At 43.5% G+C, this 20,610-nt stretch overlaps 1 protein-coding gene across 1 annotated transcript in view; it reads right to left on the bottom strand.

The window, feature by feature from the left end:
• LOC130200660 (chemokine-like protein TAFA-5) overlaps nt 1-15,355 on the bottom strand; it is a 148,921-nt gene extending 133,566 nt beyond the window's left edge. Inside the window, exon 1 of the mRNA XM_056425115.1 lies at nt 14,599-15,355. Within this exon, the coding sequence (XP_056281090.1) occupies nt 14,599-14,710 (112 nt within the window). The 5' untranslated portion in view covers nt 14,711-15,355. The remainder of the gene's footprint in view (nt 1-14,598) is intronic.
• Between the last annotated feature and the right edge of the window lie 5,255 nt (nt 15,356-20,610).

Below are 20,610 nucleotides of genomic sequence, written 5' to 3'. Positions count from 1 at the left end.
GGAGTTAAAGGACAAATCCCGATCAAAGATAATGCCGAGATTCTTTTTCAGTGGTGTTGGATGCCAGGGCAATGCCATCTATAGAAACCACATAACCAGATAATTGATCTCTGAGGTGCTCAGGGCCGAGTAAAATTACTTCGGTTTTGTCTGAGTTTAACATCAAGAAGTTGCAGGTCATCCATGTTTTTATGTTTTGAAGACATGCTTGAATTTTAGTGAGTTGGTTGGTCTCCTCTGGTTTGATCGATAGATATAGTTGAGTATCATCTGCATAGCAATGAAAGTTTATGGAGTGTTTCCTGATAATATTGCCCAAAGGAAGCATGTATAAGGTAAATAAAATTGGTCCAAGCACAGAACCTTGTGGAACTCCGTGACTAATTTTAGTGGTTATCGAGGCTTCATCGTTTACAAATACAAACTGAGATTGATCTGATAAATAGGATTTAAACCAACTTAGTGCCGTGACTGAAATGCCAATCGACTGCTCCAGTCTCTGTAATAGGATGTCATGGTCAATGGTGTCGAATGCAGCACTAAGGTCTAACAAGACCAGGACAGAGAGGAGTCCTTTATCTGATGCCATTAGGAGGTCATTTGTAATTTTCACCAGTGCTGTCTCGGTGCTGTGGTGTTTTCTAAATCCTGACTGAAACTCCTCAAATAAACTATTATGATGTAGAAAGTCACACAACTTACTCACCACTTTCTCAAGGAGGAGGGAGAGGAAGTGAGGGAAGAGATCAGTCTGTACACCTCTAACAATTCTGGATCCTTCTTCTTCTTCAGGAGAGAGGTTTTCTACTTTTTTTATGCAATCAAAATGTATTCCATGGTAATATCCTGCAAGGAATGAAACCGAGGAGAAAATGTGGGCATGAAATCAAAAGATAGCCATTTTGATTTCTATACGAATATAGTATTCCTTTGTCATGTGAAAATGAAGGTTTCCACTTGAAATATGCTGTTTACCGGCAACAATACTGGGTCACGTCGCACAAAGGGTATGTTATTGGTGTCATTCACGCTTGAGTGCATTTGTATGAATTTCACTTATTGTGTCGCATGCACATCACATATATTGCTGCCTATAGGGTCCCTGCTGAGAAGTCGTAATGAGCTCTTCAGCCCTGGAAAGGCAAGCATAACTCGCATGTTCTGCTGTCAGTGTCACGGGAGGTAACGGGCAGAGAGATATAAATAACAAAAGCACTCTTTAATGAGGCAAAACAGTTAGTTGCAAATAAACAAGGTCCAAAAGGGGCAGGCAGGGATCATCAGGCAGCCAGGGCAGGCAGGATCAGGAACACAGACAGGACGACGCGACAATCGGACAGCAGACAAGGAGAAACAATATGATGACATCAGACTAACGAGACAAGAGTGGCTGAGGGCAGGTGCAGGGAATTAAACACGAGAGAGAAGACACAGGAGACATGGAACATAGGAGACACGGAACATAGGAGACACGGAACCGGGTGTTACAGTCAGGGTGACAATGGAGGGGTTTATCACTGCCGAAGGCTCGGGGGAGAGAGTGTGAAGGGAAGATGCTGGGGAGATCGGATAATAGTGTATACAAAGAGAAGCTGCGGTAGCTTGATCTTGAGCGTGAGAAAAAAAGAAGTAAAAAAGGGCATGTATTTTTATATTCTTAACACCGATCTACCATGCATACGTAACCGTAGCATGTTTCAGTATCAGCCGGAATTCTCAACTGACAACTCTCAGGCAACATTTCGTCCTGTGACTCTTAAAATATTGCTAACCCTCTGTGTCAAGATAGGTCAAGAGCAAAAGAGTGGACATCTTCTTCTTTGCCCCCTTTTTACGTGACAGTCCCCCAACCAACAACCAGTTCTAGTGCCCAGAAGTGTGTGTCATGTTGCCTGGCCAGACCTTTGAATATATTGAACATCCAAGCAATTAAATTACATATATATATATATATATATACCTCAAATCATGCTATGACAATCATGTTGATTCTACTTTTCAGAAAGAAAAGAAAGAAGACCGTCCCGACATGCCAGCGACCAAAGCGTTGCACTGACTGACCATGATACTTCCGTTACACGAAGGAAGAAAACACATATGCAAGTAGTTCATGAAAATGCAATTTGAAATATGAACCCTACATGACGCAACGCTTCAAAACTACAACAGTGAGACTCGTCAAACTCAGTCTCCCTGGAACAGGCTAACAAGCGCTGATACTGGTATACGAAAGAGTCTGGCAAGCCCCATATCCCCCGAGCTGTATCTTCTTTATTCTTTGTCATTCCCTCGCACACAGGCAGTAATTCGGCATGTGCGGGAAGTGTCAAGGACTGCGATGACGTCCAAGAACTTGTATCACCAGCAGCTGAGTCAAGTCAAGTCAAGAAGAGAACACACAGGTTTGTAGCTGCCTGTACGGCGTGAAGCTAAACTTGGTCACACGGTATTTGAGGAGGATTGTCGCACTCTTTTTATGGTCGCTCCCATCGAGATCGCTGCCAGTTAGTTTGGCAACACATAACAACAGAGTGGGCAGGAGAAGGTAAGAGCGTCATAACGAACTTTAAAGAAGCAGAAAGTACAAATGTGTCCGATGACTTGCGGGACTACAGGCACCGAGGGTTTACACGCAAGATCTGTCGAAACACTCCCATGGACAGGAGCTGAAAGGCTTTGCTCTTTCTTCTGTAAATCTGTTGAATGTGCAGTTTATATTTCGAAAAAGCAGTCCATAAATGAGAGATAGAATACTGTAGCGAGATTGTGTATAAGCTCTGAACGGAGCTAAAACTGTAACATTACAGCTCAGCTACTTATTTCCTGTGACTGCCTCGTCTCCTTCCAGGCAGCAGCGTCCTCCAGTGTTTTCTGTGTGAGATCAGGCTTATCCAGTTCAAGTATATTTAATCTTAACTTCTCCTCCGACATCCTCATCACAAAAGAAACTTTGCACAAGGGACTTTCGTTTTTCAGCTGTGATGACATAAACTAGACTGCTCTGCCATTTTCTCTTATACCTTTTATATTGCATCACCACCTGTTGGATTAATTCAATTCAGTTTATTTTGTATAGCCCATTATCACAAATTACAAATTTGCCAAAGAGGGCTTTACAATCTGTACACATAAAAACTGGAAAAAAGGGAAGATAGTGGAATTCAGCAAGTAAATGACAGCGGCAAATCAAACAAGCAGTAAACAGTTGGTTAAAGTTACATATAAAAGCTGAATAGTTAGCTCAAAGTAAATACTCTAAATAGCAATCCTAGCGATCAAAGGACGATAGTTAGCTACCTGTAATGGATACATGGTTGAAATAATAAGCTTCCTGTCATGAGTAAACGGTTGAAAGTGTTTGGTGAAAGAAAATTAAATAAGCTGAACGTAAAATATAAACGGTTGAAGTAGTGAGCTGACAGTAATGGATAAATGGCTAAGATAGATAGATTAACAGTGGAAATATCTCAATGAAGTTAAATGGATAAATAGCTCTACTAGTTCGCTAAACGAATGGAAACATCCAGCTTTAGCCACTCAAAGTCGTAGTAGGCGACAAATGCCATGACCAAAACCAATTGAGGACAGACCATAACAGCATCCACGGTCATAAAATTAACAGTGTTTCATAAAACATATGATATAAATTAATTATGTATTCAATACTACATTCGACTCATTCGATTTGTGACGTGTTGCTTTTTGTGCCTCTAGGTGGTTGTTTTTCCATTAAAACAGGAACTCTTCCTCATCCTCTGGGCTAGTCAGGGCCTCAAATCAAATCTTTACAGTATAATAATAACCTTCAATTTTATATTGCGCTTCTCTAAATACCCAAAGTCACTTACAGAGTCCAGAGTCCAGTAGTCATACACACACACAGTCATACCGGTGGTGGTAAGCTACATCAGTAGCCACAGCTGCCCTGGGGCAGACTGACGGAAGCATGGCAGCCAATCAGCGCCTACGGCCCCTCCGACCACCACCAACATTCATTCACATCCATACGAACCGGGGTGAGGCTGCGGTGCATGTCTTTATTATGGTGGGGGAAACCGGAGTACCCGGAGTAAACCCACGCAGACACGAGGAGAACATGGAAACTCCACACAGAAAGGACCTGGAATGACCGGGACGACCGGGATTCGAACCCAGGGCCTTCTTGCTGTGAGGCGACAGTGCTAACCACTGAGCCACCGTACTGCCCAAGTATATCCCTTTTACTCTCTACAACAGAAGCCACAAATCAGTTCATTGTTCCTGCATCCCAAAATGGTTGGTGGAGCGGCACCAAGCAATAGTGAAAGATAAATGAGGGCAAGCGCATTGTAATTTCCATATCAATCACGAAGAGTGTCAGCCGCTTAACTTGGGGAGAACGAAATGGAAAGAGAGGAAGAGAAAAGGGGAGGAAGACAACAAGAAAATAGATGCTTTTGTTGCGATGAACAATTGTCTCTAGCTATTATCTAATGAAGCACATTTCATATGTAGAGACCTCGTGGCACAGAGCCAAAAACATACTGACTGACTGACCGGGTTTCAGGATGTCGACCGTCTCTAACATCCCGGTGCAGGCAGAGTGCAGCTGTCATTTAGGCCTTAATAAATGTCCGGCAGATTTATCTCCCAGAAACATAAACATTGAATCCCGGCTGTCAGCACGCATGCCGCCGAGCCTGGGCGTGAAGGGTGGTGGGGATGAAAGGAGGCGTGAAGAGATCGAGAGATGGAAGCCGGGGAGGCCCTCTAGGCCCCGTAACAAGTTCTAGAGGGCCGGGTTGGTGAAACTTTACGCCGGCATTATCTTGTTAAGTGTTTGAGTCGTTGAAGGACACCAGACAATTGATTGAACAGTGTTGACTTCAGCACAATTCCCTCCTGGTGGCGACATGCATCAACCAGGCCATCGGTCCCTGTATTCTGCAGCTTAACTACCTCTCAGGCCTCCCACTGTGACAAATGGCTTCTGTCTCTTCTAATGTAATATTTGTTTCTACTTCTGAGAGCCTCTCGGCTACTCCTCGGCGAGTCTGTCTTCCGACTGCTTCATTGCGTTAGCCGACTTTATTCCCCAACCGGCTGTCAATTGGTGGACCGTCTGAGTGTTCCCCGTCTGTCTGTCTTTTGTCTCATTGCACTGCGTCGTCCTTTTTTTCTCCCTCGCAAGCTCTTTCTACTGTTCCCCCCCCTTCTCGCACTCACCATTTCTCCTCCTCCCTTGTGCTCTCTGTCTCCTTTTCCGTCTCCCGCTCTCTGTCTCGTTGCCTCACTCCACCTCCCTCCTCTCTCTCTCTCTCTCTCTCTCTCTCTCTCTCTCTCTCTCTCTCTCTCCACTTTACCCGCCGCGTCTTTGCTCCAGATGCTAGCTGTCTCAGCTCCGTTGGCCGTGTCTCAGTGATGGGCACCTCCAGGAATTCAAAGCACCATTCTGGCATTTTCTTCCAAGCAATTGCTTTTTGCAGTTATAAAGGGGAAGTAGCTTTAGCATCGCTTTCTGAATGGACTTACTGGCCCAAGGCAAAAGCAAGTGCACATCCATGAATCCACCGGAGGCGGGAGCAAACTGCAGGACTCTGTTTCCGATTCTGACCTAATTAAGCCATCCCTCATAATTTACAGGATCGGTCTCAAGAAAGTACCATTTATCACATCTTTATTAGACAAACGCTCCAAATGAGGCTGAATCTGAACTTCTGCATTCAAATTTTTCTATTTTAAAAAGAAACGCCCCGAGCTGTTACACACAAACAATGTTTTTCTTTGACTGCGACCTGTTGAGCCCCGCAGTCATACACCACTGACAATGTGATATGTAAATATTGTACTTGCCGTTTGTAAAAGGTAATTAAAGTCACATTGACACCAAATTAATTCACGATGGGGCACGGTGCATTTAAGGTGCAATTAGACACGGAGGTCGTCTACGGTGATATTTTGACTAACTGTAAACTCAAACACTTCACCATTTGTTTTCACATAAAGTAAATGTCACAGCATATTAGCACCCTAGTACGGCATCCAGGGTTGTTGCTTTCTTTGCACAGTATGGTAAACGGACCTGTGCTTGTAGAGAGCGTTTCCAGTCTTCTGACCACTAAGAGCACTTTCACACTGTCTGTCATCATTCACCCATTCACACCCATTAATACCTATTCCAACACGAATGGGAGGAGCTAAGGCTCCACCTGCCCATCAGGAGTAGCTAACATTCACACACACATTCACACACCGCAGGCACAGCTACGGGACCAAGTTGGGGTGAAGTGTCCTGCTCACGGACACATCGACAGCGGAGCAGGGGATCAAACCGCCGATCCTCTGATTGAAGGACGACCCTGAGCCATAGTCGCCTTGTTACCAAATTGGAGGCGGAGACGACTTAAAATCCCAGAATCGGTGGGTGAAAAAAAAACTGAGGGGAGAGTAAGAAGTGAGAAAGAGAAGCGGCTTTACTTTTACTTTTACTGCCTCTCGGTGTAAACAAGTGCACCAACTGTTGTACCTGTTAACTGTCCTGAAACAGTGGAGCAGCTGGGGAGAAACAGGCGGTGTGCTGCTTCACTACAGATGAAGCTGCAAGAACAAAACTGCAAAACACAGGCATGATACTAACTCGTAGGATTTACTGTGGCTACAGGGAACTGTGTACTTGCACCGTCTCTTTTCCACAATGAATAGCATTCCATCCATCTTTTATGAAGCAGTTATTCCTTGTGTGTTTACCTCCAATCAATATATTTAACAAGCAGCAGACACACACACGCACACACACAGAGACTCAAACAAAATGGTAATATTGAAACAAAGAGCACAGGGCCTGTAATTGATTGCAAACCTGCATTTATACATGTTGTGTGTATTAGGGCTCGTCAAATAAAAGGCCAGCATTCATTGATTCAGGGAGAGGCTGCAGAGAACAAAGCCGCATTGCAAATAATTTGGTTTGATCTCTTTGTTTTGATGAAATTCAGGGTTCTCTTTTTTAAGACAAAAAAGGGTGGCCTGTTATTTTCTATGAGGGCGATGAAGGAACAAAACTAAGCGTCTGCAGCCATGCGAATTGTAAACACAGCAATGCTTTGAGCTACATGCTAACATGATGATTCATCATCTTAGTTAGCTTAGCTTAGCTAATAACTGCAGGTGTTCAGTATACGTGTCAAAGATAAATGAAAGCCACTGCATTAGTCTGTGACGATATAGGTGGCTTTTCGCAGCTCACTGTGGTCTAAGCACATCGGTGTTACCTCAGCCACAATACACAGTGCGTTACCTCCTCACTAAAAGCTTAATAAAACACCACGAAAGCCTAAGAAACAATTAGACGTCAGTCGATAATGCTAGATTGCCAAGATATAATATACAGCGCTGGTCTAAGCTAGTTGTGTATCAACCTAACAGCTTGGACTAATAGTGTATTAGTGTTCAATTACATTATTATTACATTTGATTTAGCTGATGCTTTTATCCAAAGCGACTTAGAATCCTGTTACATTCATACACCGTAGACACAGCTACATGAAGCAATTTAGGGTTAAGTGTCTTGCTCAAGGACACATTGACGAGGGCGGGGATTGAACCCCCTGATTGAAAGACGGACCTGAATCCGAGCTGGATGGAGTGGCCGTGTAAGCTGTGATGTGTTCACTTTCGAACGGACTGACTGAAGTGCGTTAGATTGTTGACGCTAACGCTTAGTACTATATAGTCAGCGATGAATCTTTGAACTGGACTGAATAAGTCATTTGGTATTTACAATGCTTATTAGAATCAAACACAAAGTACAGGGGACAACTAAAGTCAATCAAATACATTCTTTGGACTGATCAGCAGACCGACAGACCGGCATTGCCATCCGTAGAGCCTTATCGCCAGCATGAGGCGTGCTAGAATTCAAGGTGAAACAGCAAACTCTTTATTCACCGTAACAGATGTTCGCTGTAAGAAATGGGAAATGTTGTTCAGAGAGGAAGCAATGTACTTGTCAACTTTAGCACTATGTCACTGTAAAAAAAAAAGGCTCTGTGGTTTGATGTAATTGCCTTTCCTCAGTCCAAAGTGTGCAACCATCAACACATTTTTTAAACTTATGGGATGATGGATGCCCACTGCCTCACAGAAGGAGCCAAGAGCAGCAACCATATGCTGGAAGATCCCGATCAACAAGCCTTCCCTTAACTCTAAATTATACTGTTCACTCACTTTTCCGGACAAAGGCGGCAACGGGTTGACACATGTGTGCAGGCAGCAAAAAAAACACACCCCGCCTGGGGCCATTGTGGCATCTCCCATTTATTGTCAATGGGTCCCTGCGTAGACTGAAAAAGATCCCATTGCTGCTTAATATTTCATAGAGTGAGTCGCACAATTCTTAATATTCCTTACTTGCCTTACTGAACTTGAAGCTTTCCATCTGTCGCACGCTCATTACGCGATAACAGTAAACCCCCCCCCCCCTCCTCTCTCCTCCCTACTCCCCCAAATGACACTCATCACGGTCTTTTAAATTGTGCAAAGCTGTCTTCTTAAAAAGCTGTTCAAATATGTATTACGGGCTCTGGCCCCGTTTCCGAGGATCCGTGGAGTGGCTTTTTTTGCTTTCTTGGTTGGAAAACTCACCAAGTTGACTCCCTTCATGATTTCAGGGCCCCGGGGCCATCGGCAGCCCTCTCTGCTGCCTCCTGACAGTGACTCTGCTCTCTCTCTCCCTCGCCGCGGAGAAAGACGCTCGAGGCTACGCTGAAAATAAGATAAGATATTTAAATTTGTCCGCGCGTTCAACCACAAGTTCTTGTGTTTTTTGAGGTCAGCCGATTCCCCCTATTCCGGCTGGTGAATCACACATAGTGTGTGTGTGTGTGTGTGTGTGTGTGTGTGTGCGTGTGTGTGTGTGCATGCAAGCAGATCGAGCTGAGCCATATCACTACCTTACCGTACTGTATATATATTTTTTTTTAGCATCTACAGGCGACAAGGTGAGATGCCTGGGCGTGTGTGTCATGCCATCTTTTCTCCATGCGGTTCAGTCAACAATCCATCGATTCAGCCACACAACAACAACGACTCATAAACAAACGGGCAGAGAGAAACACAAGAGACCACAGTGACAGACGGAGCCAGAACACTAGAAGCAGAGAGCTTTTGTCCCTGACAGCAGTGCAATGCGTACTCATGCATGTGTGTGTGTGTGTAACCTGTTTGCCAGCTCTGTTATGTTTATTAGTGTCTCTAATATATGTATTTGCCCTTGAGTGATTACCTTCGCATTGAAAATGCGGAAGGTTATGTTTTGATCGCCGTGTATTTATTTATTTATTTATTTATTTGTATGCGTGTTACTCGCATAACTAAGAAAGTATTAAACCAAATCGCATGAAATTTGGTGGGATGATTGGTTATTATCCGGGGACCATTTGATTAGATTTTGGGATCGATCGGGTCAAAGGTCAAGGTCATGAAAAGGTCAACATCTTCTTTTTACCATAGCACGGGCAATTTTTATCCAATTGGAATGCAACTAATGCCAAAATGTTCATAATTCAATGCCCAATCTTGTGATATGCGAAGGTATGCGCTCTACCGAGTGCCCGTTCTAGTTATATACTGTATGTGTTTGCATGCCGGTGTGTGTACATGCATACACATAGGATCACTTTAAAGGTTGGAATGAATCAGCAATTGCCAATTGTTTTTCTACACTCGAGGTAAAAGGAGTCGTGCACCGCCTCTCCTCTTTTTCTTTATTACTCCCAGCACCTCCTTCTCCTCTTTTCCCTTAGTGATCATGACTCTCTTCCCCTTTGTGTCAGTTTGCAGTTCAAACCAGGACCCCGGCCGCGGCTCCATTCCTTCGCTGTCCCAAGCTTCGATTAGCATACTGATTAGCGAGCAGTGAGTCTCTGTCTTCGCCTTCCCCCGAGCTCACATGCAAGGCTACAGCCTCATGAATACATAACAGCGACGTCGGCAAACACATGCTCGGCTGAGAGCTTCCAGAGGAGGGAGCTATAGTGCACAGAATACAATGCTCTCATTTTGGTGGTCTTTTGCAATGTCATCAGAGAGCACAGAGGCATTCTGGGGAGATTGGAGTTTCCAACGCGGTGCGAGCGGTTATTGTCGAGCTTCTGCCATGAAGCGTTCTCTCTCCGCCGCACTGTGTCTGTCTCCTTCTTCCTGAAGCTTTCCCTTCTGCTCCCTCCCCACCACACCTCACCGTCAGCGGGGCTTCTCTTTCATGTGATCGTCTCCTTTCACCTCTGCTTTCTTTCTCTTCCATCCTTCTAAAATGTGCGTTTCATTAGCCCCTACCTCTACTCGCCCATTGCCTTCTCCCTTTCTTGTTCCCACACCTCTCCCCCTTTCTTATCAATGCATCAGTGAGGATGTAAAGCCACCTCCTGTTCCCACCTCCATTGGTGTCCCTGCTTCTATCCCTCCCTCCGCCACATCGCTCCTCTTGAATCGCTCCTTCTGAGAAGGGCCTGAGTGAGGATGGCAGATTGTGTGAAGTCGGATGTTGATTCTAGGTGACAGGCACCATATGAGTCATAGCCATAATCACAGAGCTCCCTTCAATTCCCTCACCCCCCTTTTGGCTAGACAACACAGCAGCACTGCAAAACTGCTCTTGTACAAACAATAATAGACAATATTTTCTCAACACATTTATGTACAGAGTGGCTAATGTGTGCTGTATTTGTGAACACAGACTCCACTTCAGAAGCTGGAGTCATTCAGACTAGTGAAAGTACATATTACAGTCCGTTAAAAGAACAATAATGGCCACATGGTCAAGTAAGACTGTAAGTAGTCCTGATTTGCATAAAAGGTCCTTTAAAATATGTTTGACCATTTCCCTATGCATATGTATGTCTAGATGGTGTATATGTGAATTTGTAAGTAGTCATGTTAAAGTCAGTTAAGCATTAATGGTTTTCCTATGTGTCGAATTATTACTAGAATTGAAGAAAAAATTAATTGATGGACACAAAAAAAATCGATAAACTGTTAATGTGAAGTGAACATCGTCTCCGTCACATCACCACTTGCCTCGAGTTCGGCAGATTAGCCATCGCCAACTCTGGCAACGTCTTTTTGGCCGTTGCCATCTTGGTTTTCCTTAACCAGAGGTGACACAAGAGGGCGGAGCTTAGTACAACCGAACGGTGAATACGACGTTTTCTGGCTTCCACGAACGATTACGATTAATCACGGGGTGAGGCTCAGGTGCAGAGAGACAGGCTGGACTCCAGATTTGAGTCAAACAAAACAAAGAAACGTTACTTCGGAAAAAGGTGAAACATAAAAACTCTGGCTTGAAAGCAACTACAATAAACACAAGGAATCACAATGGGAACAAAGCCTGAGAGAGACATGGAAACAGAGCCACTACGAAACTGAGATAAAGACAACAAACCGACAGGAGACAAGAGAAAGACTGGCACAATATGGGGGGGGGGGGACACCCAGGTGTCGGGCATAATGCAATCAGGGAGGCAGGAGTGGCTGAGGACAGGTGAAGGGAATTAACCAATCAAGGAGACAAAGGAGTGGCTGAGGGCAAGTGAAGGGAATGAAACAATCAAGACAGAGGAGACAGAGAGACATAGAGGAGACACAGGACACAGGAGACAGGAGACAGAGAGGAGAACAACTTTTAAACACTGTCAAAGAAAATGCAGTAAAATCCAGTAGACCTGCACTGACGGACCCCTTCAGATCCCCCAACCGTCCATAATAACCATAACCGATTATTGTCATCTAAGAACATATAACCATCAGGAAATTAATCAGGAAATACTGTTTAACTAACACTGACTGTTCATCGTCTATTGATACGATCAGCATTATATTGATTATAAATACAGAATATTCAACACTGGAGACATTTCAGAAATTGAGGATATTCAGAGTAATGCCGATATGCCGATATTAAATATACAAACAACAATATGTTTTAAATCATCCCTTTACTCTTTTGTAAAAGTTAACCATTTTCATGAAGAATAAATATACTAAAAATGTCTTTGTGTTTACATTCAGATTATTGGTCCTTTGGAATTAACCGATATATGTATATATATTGTAATCAATTTATATTTATGATTTCTGAGTACATTTGGAGTAGTACTCCACCATTATTGCATTCTGTGTCTTCTCCTAAATTATTTCTCAAACAAAAATGGCACATTTGACAATTTCAGTTTATTTTTCTTGTCCTAATTTAAAGTGCTGAACATCTTTGGGGTTCAGTCTAAACCAAGACATTTGATGACTTGACCGTGAGCTCTAGAATATCATGTCATGGCAGTCACAGGCATGCAGTAATAATGGTTTAGTGATGTTTTATGGAACAATTGATTAGTCATGAAACTGATCGCCGGACTAATCAATAATCTCAAAGCTACAGCCCTAACATATAAAGACCTTTACCTTGAACAGTATACAATCTGTGTCAATTTCAATCACAAGAAAGGGAGAACAAATTAAAAGTAAATATTTATTTCAACAAGACCAACAAATGTCAAGTATAATCAAAAAGGAGAAGAGAAGAGAATAGCAGAGAGGAAAAGAGATGACGAGAGAGGCAGCAAACAAAAAACTGCTGAGCTAGCAAAGACCTCAGAGAGAACAACATACAGCTGCAGCTCAGACCTCCAACAGAAAAGAGTCCCACATATGAAAGGATGTGAAAGAAATGGGACAGAGGGAAAGAGAACAAGAGAACATTTGCAACAAAGCTAAAAAAGTAGAATAAAAAATGAAAACTGAGAATTAAATGGAGTTAATGAAAAGAAAGCAGAATTTAAAGTAGAAAGATAAGGTGTATATGTGTAACATAACAAGGGGGAACTGGACCAGACAGTTGACCGAGACATTGAAGGACATAAGAACAAAGTAGAGGGTGAGATAAATATAATAAAAAAGGACAGAAATACAAACAGCCTAGATGAAGAAGGTCAAACTAATTGGAAGTGGATGAGAAGAAAGATAAAGCAAGAAGAGGAAGAAAAGAGGAAATACTCTGTAATTTCCGATGATTGGAAGACTAAACGCTGAGACAAAAGAACAATCTGAAAAGAGAGATAAGAAAGAGAAGCGAAGAGGAGAAAAAAACAAAGAAGCTCTCGAGCCTTAGTTTTATTTAACAAATAATAGTAGTAAGAAAAAAGTATAATGTTACTGGACTGGTTCTCAATAAAGTGAAAATACTTAACATGAACTAGTGACTGGAGCCTCAGCGTTACACAAATATAATGTATAACTAAAAGGACCAAACAATTCTGGGCAGGGGTGAAGAGCTTATGAAAGAGAATGAAAGAAAGAAAGAAATGAACAATATCCCTGTTGCTCAGCTTATTAAATTCAAGAAGGGGTGAGCTGTTGCCAGGCGGAAGGTTGAGCTTCTTGTTGGGGGGGGGGGCAAACTCAATCATCTGTCCATTGGAGAAGAAACAATAAGGAAAGAGGGCAGGGGCTAATGCCGAGGCTATAAGGAAAGATCACTGTAATTAATCTATTAATTTCTCTACAACACCAGCATAGCTAATGTGCTCGAAGACAACATGATTATATAAATCATTATCTCGGCGGCTAATGAAATAGCAGTTTTCATTTTATTTTTTATGGTTCTTGCACATACATAGCCGCCGTTATTTTGTCTTTTTTTCCTCACACATAGCAGACTGGATGGAGCACAGTGTGCCAGCTGGATATCTTCTCAAAAGTGAGTCAGAGAAGGAAAGCGAGAGGGAGAGAAGGTGTGAGGGTGCCAGGGAACAAGACATGAAAAGACATCCTCGGCCAGAGAAGTATAGCCTTAGAGAGAAGGGGGCGGGGCGTAGGGGGAGGGTGGGGGGGCTTGCATATATTAGCCTAATAAATGTATCCCTATAGGCAGTCGTTGAATAGTGAATTAAGACTCATTGTTTGTTCAACAAGCTTTTATTACAACCGTTTTTTGTTGTTGTTATACTATATGTCTCAAGTGGATTCTTTATTTCCTGCAGCCAGAGACAATATGACAGAGGCATGACCGCCTGGCCTCAGTGAGTGAGGCCGACAGTAAAGCACAGCCCTCTGGACAGAGACGTGCCTTTTTCTGTGTGAGAGAGAGAGAGAGAGAAAGGGAGAGAGATAATTAAATGGAGCCACTATATAGGACCTTAATTAGACCTCTGGGGCACTTGAGTTCCAACTCCTGTCCAGAGAAAGTGTTCTCACCAGACAATGAGACACATTTCCCTCTTATCGAAGCTCCCTCCCTCCCTCCCTCTCCCTCTCTCTCTCTCTCTCATGCCTGTATGTTTGCATGAGTAAGGGCAGGAGGAAAGGTGATTAAGGAAGTCCGTGGGTTTTTGAGTGGGCACGCAGCTGCCGGTGCGTGTTTTCCCTAACTGTTTATTAAACATACAACAAAAGGACAGTGTAGTGAGATCAATACGCTGGGAGCGATATCCAACGCCCCCCCCCCCCCCCCCAACATTCCCACCCACCACGACACGGTCACCCACTGCGCACCAGCGTGTGTGTGTGTGCCCAAATGGCGATATGCGTGGTCCAAAAAAATAATAATTGAGCACCGAGACTTACCGCAGTAGAGCACCAGCAGCGCTGTCAGAAGCACCACAGCCCAGAAAGTTGACGACATTCTCGGCAAGCGACTGGCATCCTTGCGCCTTGCCAACATTGACACTGAAGCCATTGAGCAAACGGATTGCGCTTCCTCTTCGAGCACACGAATAGAAAATCAAAGATGGGTAATCTCACAATCCAGCCCGGCCTCTCACAATGCTCATATCTCCGCGTGTAATCCCACAAAAAGACATGTCAAGACGGAGCAACTGATAGAAAAGCGGTGGGTCGCTCCTTGAGGGGTTTTGGTCGGATTGCCGGTGCGCAAAAGAAAAGGTCACATCTTCCTTAGGAATCCCAGTTAGGAAATAAACGCAGTGTTTTTTTTGTGTTCTTTATTCTCTTCGTCCAGAAACACAAGTTGGTAAACGTCCCTTTTTAGTCCTGCCAAAGTGTTTGCACCTCCATTTTCAGTCCTATATATCAGAGTAAAAGGTGCCCGAAGACTGCGTTGAGTTAATTCTCAAAGTATTCAATCACCTCTACCGCAGCGTCGTAAAACCTCCTTTCACCTGTGGTAGGTTTCCTCCGTTCTCTCGAGACTCACCAGCTCCGGCGGCACAGCCCAAAGACCGGGTTGAAAAAGAAACGCGGCGCTATAAAATCCGCGGAATGAACCCCCGGACGGATGAAGGAGGGCTGGTCGTCAAAGGGGGGAAAAGTCATTTAATCTTCGGTTTTTGGAACGAAGTGAGAGATCCCGGCAAGCTTGCAGTGAGTGAACGGAGGATGAAGGAGAATGAACAGAGAGACTGTGGGAGAGAAAGGAGCGGGAGGAAAAGTGCGCACTGTGCGACTCCAAGTGATTTTTTTTTCTTCTCCAAATTGAAACATTCAAATAATCGATATTACGTCAGCAATAAGACAGTTGAGATCGCAGTTTATGGTGATATCACAACAGCTCGATGACGTACGGGAAATAACTCGTCTTTCATCATAAAAACAGTGTGAATCACGGCTTAATATGCGTATGTATTGATTGTATCTGATGTATTTCATGTTTGATTTTTTTAATCGAGATTGACAGTAATATTTAAATTCGGGACATTAATTGATAGGAGACACGTTATTTACCTAACACGGTGAGAAAAAACAATGTCATTTATTTTGTAAATGTGTTGCTTTAGCTTCAAGATTTCAATTATTCTTTTGAAGTGTCACCGGGGAACACATGGAGGTGCTTTGACTTTACTCATTCCTGCATGTTGCCACTATGTTCCTTCTCTATACGTTCACCAGTGCAGCAATAACCACTTCTATATATTATTTATAAGGATATATTTTACAAAAGCGCATGCTGATCTCATAAAACAAGACATGTCATAGAATGAGCAAACCAAAAGTCAAAAGGATAACTCCACCAAACCCCACAGCTAATGTGGTATATACACATATAACAATTTGTGTTTGAGCACAAAGATCAGTTTTGATATACATTGATAACTTTTGGGGTAATAATAATGCAAATAATTAGACAGACAAACACAGTTGGTGCATAACGCTGCTGAACAAGGTGAAGCAAGAACCAGGTATCCTGAGGTACGACTCCAAATGAATGTTGTACCCTAACGGCTAGTGTGTAAATAAGCAACTGCTTGTTAACGAGTGTTGTTAATTGTATACTTGAATGTGTTTCGCCCCTCAGCGTTACAGACAGCTGCAGTAGCTGCATTGACAGTACATCGGGGGAGTCGGTGCCGCGCATGATTAGCAGTCCAAAGGACAGAGTGGTGGAACGACTGAGCTTTCAGGTCCACGGACAGCGCCACGCACACACCCACGAGGGCAGGGTCAGCACCACGGACAGCGCCAGTTACTTCCTATGACGCGGACAGCGTAGCGGGTAGTTTCGTACAGCGCCTGAACCGTCAGCACCGCGGACAGCGCCACCGAGCGGCTCTACGCTCTACGCTCTGGCTGCCTCCGTCAAGCTGAAGCTGGCTCAGGGCTCGATCACACCAGACGCGCCTGTCAAAAACGCGTCGCTAGCAAAACCATTGATTCCCAATGGTACTGTTAAATGCCGCGCGGCTTATCAATGTCACACTCGGCCAATGCAGCCAATCGAATCAAGCAGGAGGCGGGCTTTCCTTCCTTTTTTCCCGACGAGAACCTCATATGAGCGGTATTTAATTACGAAGAGCTTTATAATTCTAAATCTAAACACGACTCAAACTGACTCCTGCTCGGTCGGAACAACTGAAAGCGCTCGCCATCGAGACACAACTCGCGGAATAGATGGCGGTATTCGCCGCACTCTTTCCTTTCTTTTTTAAAAATATCTTGAACCCTAAATCAACAGTTGGTTGCGCACGCAGGTCCGCTCTAGGCACACCGCACTGTTTTTGCCCGGCACGTTTTTGCCAAGGCGTTTCTGGTGCGTCTGCGCTTTTAAAGTCGTGTCTGGTGTGATTGTGCCCTCAGTCTGCTGGCCCTGAGGCTCTGGAGGCCTCTGTGCGTTCATCTCAACACCTCCCTCCCATAAGCTAATCCTCTGCCCTCACCATCTTGTGGCATGAACAAATACAAAAATATTCAAGCCCAAAAAAACTGCATGTTCTATTCTGTAGCTAATCGACGTGGCCTTTCAGCTCGGCTATCGTTTCCAGACGGTTCCTTTCCAGAGACTCCAAGTCACCCCTGCTTAGGCTCGCTGTGGCAATGTGCAGTAGACTGGAGCTCTTGCAAGCCACTGGGTGTAGTAAAATAGTGCATTGCTGTATTTCCTTATCAGTCCCTGTAAACCTCTTAATCTATGTTGTTGCTCTCATCAGGAACTTTTGTCCGTAGCAATCTGAAAAGTGGACACAGACCGTTAAATCATTTGTACCTTTCCCCCTCCCCTCTTCTCTCATTTCCTTGTGCTGCGGCGCTGATCTTAAAAGCAGTGGACTCGCTGTACACAGTCAATTACAGCCCTGGTGGGAAAGCACTGGCACGGTGCCTCCTACGCGGTGGTGTTGTCAGATACTGTGGCACTAACTGTATAGCAAGGCCAAAGCCTCCTTGGCGCGCACACACACACCTACACAGACACACACTCAAACACACCAGCACACACAACCACACACATTCTATCAATGCAAAGTGTGCAATTAAGCATGTATGCTATCGGTTTCATCTGTCTTTTTGTTTTTCTCTCACACATTCACACCAAGAAAAAAGTAGACATTTGCTATCAGCTCGGATATAACACATGAGCTGTGGCCGACATCCCACTCCTTGACTTTTATGTAACATTTCTCCAACTCCAAACAGAATGATGCACACACGGCATGAAAACAATGACTAGGATATTGTTATTTTGGAGGATGTTACTCCTCCCTTCAGAGGCTTCAAAGTTGAACAAAAAGATACTGGACTCAATGTTTCTGCTGTGAACCGTGATAAAATATGATCTTATTCCATGTCTACAGGGATCAACAGTGTGGCACTGGTTCTCCTGACCCTTTTTGTTCGCTGGTGCTCAGCGCTAAGGTCTGGCCTCAGTTGAAATTCAAACAGATTTTTAAAATATCTGCAGTTTAAATGGTATTTTTAAATGTAGATGACGCTGCTGAGGGGAAGACCAGGGCAAAATGTAATAAACATTTTCCTTTGGGAGAGACATGATCCACCAACTGAGCTCAGGAGTAGAAAGAAAATCCTTTTCCAGTCCTAATGCAAAACTAAGTTAACCAGCTGTGGGCTGAACCAATACAATACTCTTATTTTAAACTTAAACTTTGTTACATTCATCACATACATACATACATATAATTTAGTCTCTGCATTTAACCCATCCATAGTGGTCTGGGAGAAATAGGCTGCTGTGAATCGCCCGGGAAACAACTCGCGGTTCAGTGTCTTGCTTAAGGACCCTTTGACATGCAAATAAATGGGGAGAGCGGGTTTTGTAACCGGTCACTCAACCCATGAGCCACAACCGCCGTAGAGCTGTAACTATTGATTTTGTATATCAGGGTTAACATATTCGAATATCACCATGTATTCGTGTGTGGTCTTCAATCTGTCACGGGGTTGTCCGTCCAACACGTTGGCGAGGAGCAAATCTCAATACTGTGAATACTCTGATTCCCAGACGATGATTCATGATTTCGATCACCTCCTGGACTTCAGTCTGACCCTCAACTACAAACCGCGCAACTGGTACGGCTGTAAATGCTCTAGGAGCAGATAAATCAAAGAACATAGTAGCGCAGCCAGAGGAAGTGGAAGTTTATGATTTGGTCTGTGGATTTATTGTGCATTTTATACTCTATCCTCTAGATATTAGCTTCTTAACGTTGAAATAGTGAGATAATGCCAGAATTAAATAAAAACAGACTTAGTGAAAGTGCATTTAATTGTTCCTACTTATTTTACACAATGTATTTATTGTATTTACTCATAATATTATTGATTTTATAACACTTTGGGTCTTATTATCTTAAAACAATCCTTCAATCTTCAACATAGTTTTAATGCCTCTCCCATTGATAAGCCTCCTGCTGCAGCGGTGTAACTGATTATTGGCAGGAGCCAATAAGACATTTTATTGATTTTGCATTATTGTTAACAAGTCAGTGGAACCTTGATCAGGCAAGAGGGAGGAGCAGGAAGAACTTTACACAACTGTATCGTGAAACTTTACAGCAACACAGCAGGAAACTGACTGATTCTGGCAACACTCATTTCCTTTAAACGCTTAGGAGATTCATGTAAAAGATTATTTGATATGGAATAGCTCCTTAAAACACTTTGCGTATGGAATCTAAAATTTGCAGTGAGCTTCACAACCTGCGTCTCTGTAACTTTAGTGGGCATACACTTAAAATCATGTCACAGAATTTTCGAGGCGTTACTTAACCTTTTCAAAACAAGCTTATTTTTGAGGTTTCTGCTCAAAATAACATACCCAAACTAAAAAGAGTGTATCTCTGCAACCACAAAGGCTGTTTGAATAATGTTTGAATAATTCTGTAAAGATATTTAGAATCTGTGTGAATCGTTTTTTTCTGGTAGCACGGAGCTACGTGTCGCTAGACTGACAAAATTATGATTATGATATTTTAATGATTATTTTAATTGGTGTTTGAGTTGTGTTGAAATGGCTTACTGATTCTTATAGCACAAGTTTTGTTCTTTAATTTGATGTACAACATCATTATATTTGCTCATGTTTTTTATAATGTGTTACACAGTTTAACCACAATTTCAAAAAGTGCCTCCCCAATTGGGGGCATGGGGGACAGCAAATCTGTTCAAAAACCTCTAAATATAATATTGTACGTCTATGAGCAGCAGGATGGATTAGTCAAGGCAGCTACAAGGTCACATGTTCAAACAAGGTCACGAGGCCTTAAAGGGTACCTGTAGTGCAAAACAATATGTAGCCAGATCAAAAGATAATGTGTTTCTAAAGGTTATTCATGCACTGACGGTCCAGTATTCAATAACATAACAAGTTTAGGTTGTGTTGTGTCCTCTCACTCAACATCCGACATTTTGCACTGAGCTTGAATATGTATGGGGGGTGTGGTGCGTCAGATCTTGATAGATCGACAGCCAGCCACAGCGGATGTGTTCAGATACCAATATAAACAACGTCGAGCGCTCGCAATTAAATGCTGAGAGATTGAGAATATGGACGATGAAAGATTGTCTGATTCAGCAACTGGATACTTGTTTGAACCTTTAAAGATGTCTTTCATTGATGCAACGCCGACATGTTGCGGGTGTTAGTTTCTTTTTTTCTTCCGTCGATGCGTCGCCGTCGGGAGCTCCGCGGTGCACCGCCCGCCGGCGACGGCGGGGCGGGCACGCGTGAGGAGAGTCAAGAGAATGAGAGCTGCTGCTGCTATGCTGGCGCTAGTATGTGGGCTGGGGGGGGCGTTTTTTTTTTTTTTTATGCGATTTTTTTTTATACGCCGCGATCGCATACGCTGCGCGCGATCGGCGATTTGAGCACCCGTGAGTGATGAGATTGTA

Source organism: Pseudoliparis swirei, chromosome 10, assembly GCF_029220125.1.
Source record: "Pseudoliparis swirei isolate HS2019 ecotype Mariana Trench chromosome 10, NWPU_hadal_v1, whole genome shotgun sequence".
NCBI classification, from domain to species: Eukaryota; Metazoa; Chordata; class Actinopteri; order Perciformes; family Liparidae; genus Pseudoliparis; species Pseudoliparis swirei.
Note: the sequence above shows the minus strand (reverse complement) of the source record. Positions and strands in the feature narration are given on the sequence as shown.